At 42.3% G+C, this 6,441-nt stretch overlaps 1 protein-coding gene across 1 annotated transcript in view; it reads left to right on the top strand.

Annotated features, from left to right (window-relative positions):
- The first annotated feature begins 5,374 nt into the window (after positions 1–5,374).
- Positions 5,375–6,441, top strand: part of glipr2l (GLI pathogenesis-related 2, like) — a 3,676-nt gene continuing 2,609 nt past the window's right edge. The window contains exon 1 of the mRNA XM_053612119.1: positions 5,375–5,710. Coding sequence (XP_053468094.1) covers positions 5,698–5,710 — 13 coding nt within the window. The 5' untranslated portion in view covers positions 5,375–5,697. The remainder of the gene's footprint in view (positions 5,711–6,441) is intronic.

Raw genomic sequence — 6,441 nt, forward strand, 5'->3', positions numbered from 1 at the left:
AGGGGTGACCATCTGCCACTAACCCACTACCATCCCACATGTACCTAACATGTAGAAGAGCCTTCCAGGCCCAGATTGGCCCCTTCAGTCACCTCCGAAGTAGTCATGGTCATCTTCGACTCACAAATGACTAGCAACAACCTCTTTGTCACAATAAATTATATTGTTCAACTTAAGATGGTAGACATATTGTGTAAATCAAATAGTAAAAATTAATTAAGTCAATTTGTAACACTACACAATATGAAAAAGAGTTTGAGAGAGTGAATTACTTATGCGATGCGCTGTAATATCTAAAGAATATGGCTCAAACCTTATTAGCGAAGCGAATGGGGACCAGTTCTTGTTAAACTTGTGCATATTATCACAAATGAAAACTCAAAAGAAGCACTAAAAATCGAGTGCCTGCCCAAAAGCAAAATGTGAGAGCAGATAGCTAGGGCAATTCTTGATCAGAAACCCAAAGTGAACAATACTGTATACAAAGGCAGGCCTTTAGTCTTATGTTAATGTTTTGATTGTTAGGCTATAAATTGTTTGTTACACTTAATATTTAAACTGAATATTTTTGACACAAATCTAATCTCATCTAATTTCTTCACAATCTCCTAAACAATTTCCCAGTGAGTGTGTGGGTGTGTCCACTACTCAGGATTAAAAATGTGTACATGCTACTTATAGATAAATAGAAAGGGATAGAGTGTGTCCACACAAATGTCCACTCTGAAGACATCCTGAATAATGACATAAGCTCCCACCATCCCCATTTGTAGCTCACAGTGTGTGTTTATACTAGGACTGTAATGCAATGCCACTCACTGTTTCTGTTTAAAGCCAGATTTAAACCAGTAAAGTTTTGGTAGAAATGGCACAGACTCACTGAAACTGAGCAGATGAAGATTGGAAAAAGACCACTGTCTAGTTTCGGTGAGTCTGTGCCTCAGATTCTTGTTCTTGGTTATCAGGAGTGGAATACGATGTGGTCTGCTGTTGTAGCCCATCCGCCTCAAGATTTATTTGTTCTGCATTCAGAGATGATTTTATGCTCCCCATGGTTGTAAAAGTGCTTATTTGAGTTACTGTTGTTTTCCTGTCAGGTTGAACCAGTGGTCTAAACTCTTTCACCAACAACGTATTACCAGCAGCAGAACTTCCAGTTACTAGATTTGTTTTTTGCACTATTCTATATAGACTCTAGAGACTGCATGAAAATTCCAGGAGACCAACGGTTTCTGAAATGCACAAACCAGCCCATCTGGTACCAACGACCATACCATGGTCAAAGTGACTGAGATCATATATTATTTTGTTTCCCCATTCTGATGTTTGATGTAAACATTAACTGAAGCTTTTGGCCTGTATCTGAACATTTTTATACATTGCACTGCTGCCAGATGATTGGCTGATTGGATAATTGCATGAATAAGCAGGTGTACAGGTTTTCCTAAGTGTATGGTGAGTGTACTTTTTAAACACATTTCTAAAGTAGAAACTCATTAATGGTAAGCCATCATTAATCAGTTTCAGTATAGAAATCAGACTATTTATTAACTAATACCTAATTATGTTGAGGAAATTTATTAATGAATTAGGGCTTTGGCTCCTCGACCATCTCTCCTTATACCCTTTCCCATCAGTGTGCTCAGGATTAACAACAATGAAGAAATATTATACAACCCTGACTAGAAAAAAGTACTTACTGAAGATGAATGAATGAATGAATCTTATTAAGGTGTTTGTCCACCAGCTTCAGAGCACATTGACATAGATTCTACAAGTCTATGCTACTGTACTAGAGATTTTAATCATATTAATATCTCAAAGACCCTGACCAACTTTACACAGTATGTAACCTACAACACTAGAGGGGATAAGACCTTGGACTTGCTGTCTGCTAATGTCAAGGAGGCATACAGTGTCACTGTCCTTCCTTCCCTTGGCAAATCAGACTACTGTTTGATACAGTTCACTCCTACATACAAGCTGTTGTTAGGAGGCAGCCTATCACCACCAGGACTGTGCAGCTGTGGTCTGTGAAGGTAGAGGAGGTGCTAACAGTGTGTTACAGGACAAGTGACTGGGAGCTGTTTCAGGAAAATCATGGGGATGACATAGAAGGTCTAACTCCGTGTATAACTGACTACATCAGGTTCTGTGAGGAGAGTGTTGTCCCCACCAAGAAGGTCTGCTGCTTCCCCAAAAACAAGCCTTGAATCAACAGGGACATCAAAGCCCTGCTGATCAGAAAGAAGAGCACCTTCATTGCAGGGGACTCCGACGAGGCCAAGAAGGGAATACAGAAAGCACTGAGGAGGAAGCTGAGGTGGGCTAAAGACTGCTATAAGAACATGATTGAGGGGAAGCTGCAATAGAACAATGTGAGAGGTGTGTGTGTATGTGTGTGTGTGTGTGTGGGGGGGGTTGTTTTAAGGAGTAAGGAGTAAGGACCATTACTGGCATGAAAAGGCCAGAAGGAACAGTTGAGGGGTCAAAGGGTTGGGACAACGAGTTAAACCAGTTTTTCAACAGGTTTGACTCATCAACGCAGGCTGAACTCCCCTCCTCCTCAAATGTCCCCATTCACACCTCCAAAATGGCTGTCCCATTTCACACCTCAGCTGCCCCCACCTTCATAGGCTTTCCTGCGGCACCACAAGATTGGGGTTTGACAGCCACACCCCGTCTCTTCTCACCAGCAGACAATGCAAAGACAAAGAATGACATCAATACACATACTACAACCAGGAAGACAGCATTACCCACCATCACCCCCTCCCCATATCCCCACAACACCATTTTTCCAACCACCCCAGTCATTACAATCACGACCTCTCAGGTGAGACGACAGCTCACTAAGACCCATATTAACAAGGCCAGAGGCCCTGACAACATCAACCCCAAGGGTGCTTAAAGTATGTGCAGAGCAGCTGGCAGGAGTGTTCCGGCATCTTTTTAACCTCTCCCTGAGGCTGAAGAAGGTACCTGAGGTCTGGAAGACATCCTGCATAGTCCCTGTGCCCAAGAAAGGATGTCCTTATGCTCTCAACAACTTCAGGCCTTTGGCATGAACATTACATGTAATGAAGTCCCTTGAGAGGCTGGTTCTGCAGCACATAAGGCCAGGCTGATATTGGTGTGGAGGATGCAATCATCTACCTGCTTCAAAGAGCTTACACACACCTGGAGCTGTACCATGTTAAAAGCACTAGAGAAATCAAAGAACATGATCCTCACAGTGCTTTATGGCCTACGTTTAACATGGTTCAGCCACTCTGGCTGGCTGAGAAGCTTTCTGTGATGCAGGTGGACCAGGATCTTGAAGCCAGGATTACAGACTACCTCACTGACAGGCCGCATGTCAGGCTGCAAGGCTGCTTGTCAGACATGGTGACTAGCAACACTGGAGCACCCCGGGGAACTGTACTGTCTCCATTCATGTTCACCCTCTCTACCCCTGACGTCTACTTCAATTTGGGAACGTGCCACCTACAGATGTTTTCAGATGACTTCTCCATTGTTGACTGTATCAAAGATAATAAGGAGGATGAGTACAGAGACCTTATTGAAAGCTTTATAAGATGGTGCGACAACAACCACCTCCAGCTCAACATCGGGAAAATCAAGGAGCTGGTGGTGGACTTCCGGCGCAGCAAGCAGCCCCCCACTCTTGTCGCCATAATGGGGGAGGGAGTGGAGATAGTGGACACCTACAAGTTCCTACGGGTACAACTCAGTAACAAACTGGTCTGGTCAGACAACACTGAGGCCCTCTATAAGAAACGACAGAGCAGGATGTTCTTTCTGAAGAGACTCAGGTCCATTAATGTGTGCACTAGGCTGCTACGGATGTTTTACCAGTCTGTGGTGGCCAGAGTTATCTTCTTTACTGTGGTGTGCTGGGACTTGTGGTGCCAACAAACAAGTTGGTGTGGAAGGCCAGCTCTGTTTCAGGGATGGAACTAGACATGGAGGAGGAAGTGACTGAGAAGAGGATAAGAGGGAAGCTGAAAGCTATCATAGACAATCCTTCTACACTGAGCTGAAGAGGCTCAGGAGGACATTCAGCCACAGATTCATCTAGCCACATGCCTCAAAACCTCTGGGAGGCTCTTTCCTACCATCAGCCATCAGACTCCACAATGCAACAAAAACCCAGTACCTCCTACCCCACTGATTGAGACTCACAGAAAGACATATTCATCCATCTATCCATCTTCTACCGCTTACTCCTTTTCAGGGTCACGCGGAACCTGGAGCCTATCCCAGGGAGCATCGGGCACAAGGCAGGGTACACCCTGGACAGGGTGCCAGTCCATTGCAGGGCAGAAAGACACATTCAACAGTTCATTGCCATTTCACAGATCTTGCACATGTGTCAATTTGAATTTCCCCTATGGGGGATCAATAAAGGTACATCTTATCTTATCTCATCTTAGAGGGCTGAACATCATTATTCCAAAATATATGTTTTGATAATGGTGGTAGTCTAACACAGTGCTTCAAAAACTCCCAAATGTGTTCAATCTAGTGTCTGTGAATGCTCCTACAATTCCCACAGCCCAAAAACTACAATAAAAGCAACGCATGGAGTGTTTCCAAAACGTGTTTGTAATGATAACAGTGTGTGTGTAATGATAAGCTTGCATGTTCACACCCTTTTGCAACTGATCAACGGCTTGTGGCCTTTTGACGTCTGACATTTTCCATCTGTTATCTAGACCATTATTGTGCTTGAGATGGAATAGTTTGGGTTTTCTGATGTAACCAAATAATATACACACTGCATCATGATCAGTGAAGTTTCTTCTTTAGTTGATTTTTGCTTTGTGATGTACTAGGCTGTACCAGGCTCTGTATTTCATTGTAAATAAAATACAACGTGATGCTAAATGACGAGGGTGGAAGGCATATTCTTAAATTAAACTAAATTTGCATTGATGGTCGTGATAATTACCTTTAGCACTATTCATGCAGCATTATACTGGCAATATATTAGATGTATTATATCTTTATTTAAATGCTTCTTCTAATTTATATAGGTATCATCACACGTGTCTTTATTTATGTGTTAAAACAAGTGCTTGTGTTAAAAAGTGCTTGTGTTAAAACAACAGATGAGGAATAATCTGTGTAGGCATAAAATATTGGGGGGGGGGGGTGCAAACATTCTCATAAACTGACAGCATGTTGGTAATCTGTAATTCTGACCCTAGTTTGATCACACACGCCCATTACACTTGAACACTTGAACTTTTCTTTTGTGTGTCTACAGCTGTGCTCCGGATCACTGTATCCTTGTGAAGGCAGGCGTGCCAGCCCCATATAAGGTCACATGGCTCACACTGATGATGTAATCAAAGAAGAGGTTTCCTTCTCTCTTTTCTTTTCACATGCGCACACAGACACACACACACACACACACACACACACACACAGAGAGAGAGAATGAGAGAATGAGACAAAAAAGTTAAAGGAGAGAAAGGTAATGCACAGTCTGGATTTTGAAATGTATGCTAAATTTTGTGTGTATTTATGGTAAACAGACATATAGCAAGTGGGTGAATTGCAGGACAACAGGACTTTAGTCAGGCTGAGAAGGGAGAGAAAGAGAGTGAGAGAAAGGGAAAGGGACAGGGAGAGTGGAAGCTGCCAAGAGCAGTGAAAAAGCACAAACCAGGAAAGGAATTTCTCTTCATCATGGGCAAGTCAGGTAAGAGAACTGGATCTCTGCTGACAAATGTTCTTGTTTTCCTAACTTTAATTACATTATTTTTTTGAATAACAGACAGGCATGTGCAATTTTTGTATTCACTGGCTTGCTTGTGTGTGTGTGTGTGTGTGTGTGTGTGTGTGTGTGGGTGTGTGTGGTGAGAGAGAGATAGAGACCTGCATTGTCTCTGCATTGTTCAGCATCTAGTATGATGCAGTTGGTTTTATAAATGGGCCCCTTCAATAGCCACAATTGTTATTATAAGGATGCATTGTTTAGTTTTTGGTACTAACCTCAAGTTTAAAGTCCAGATTTTAAAGACCCTTCATGTTTGAATCTTGCTAAGTACCCAATGTGGTGAAAATGAGGCTTAGAAATTTCATGCCTTGGTATAACCTCATTTATTACCCTCTAGCTGGTAAGGATCAGGTTATGTGTTTGGCAGAAATTATATAATTTGTAAGGTATATAAGAAGGGTAAGGTATATATTTCTTCTAGTGCATGTAATGTGGGTGTGTGCCTTTACAGTGTATGTATTGTCAAAGTGCTCTCTTCTCTTTTCACAAATCTCTTGTGGGATGTGAATCATACACTGAGCATCTGCTGTACGAAACTGATGATCAGTGTTCTATAATACAAAAGTGCCCTTAATAAAGCAAGTGTTTAGTGCCATCCTATACACTGCAGCTGTACCATTTACTATTGTGACTGTGCCTATCTCTCTCTCTCT

Source organism: Ictalurus furcatus, chromosome 23 (assembly GCF_023375685.1).
Source record: "Ictalurus furcatus strain D&B chromosome 23, Billie_1.0, whole genome shotgun sequence".
Taxonomy (NCBI): Eukaryota; Metazoa; Chordata; class Actinopteri; order Siluriformes; family Ictaluridae; genus Ictalurus; species Ictalurus furcatus.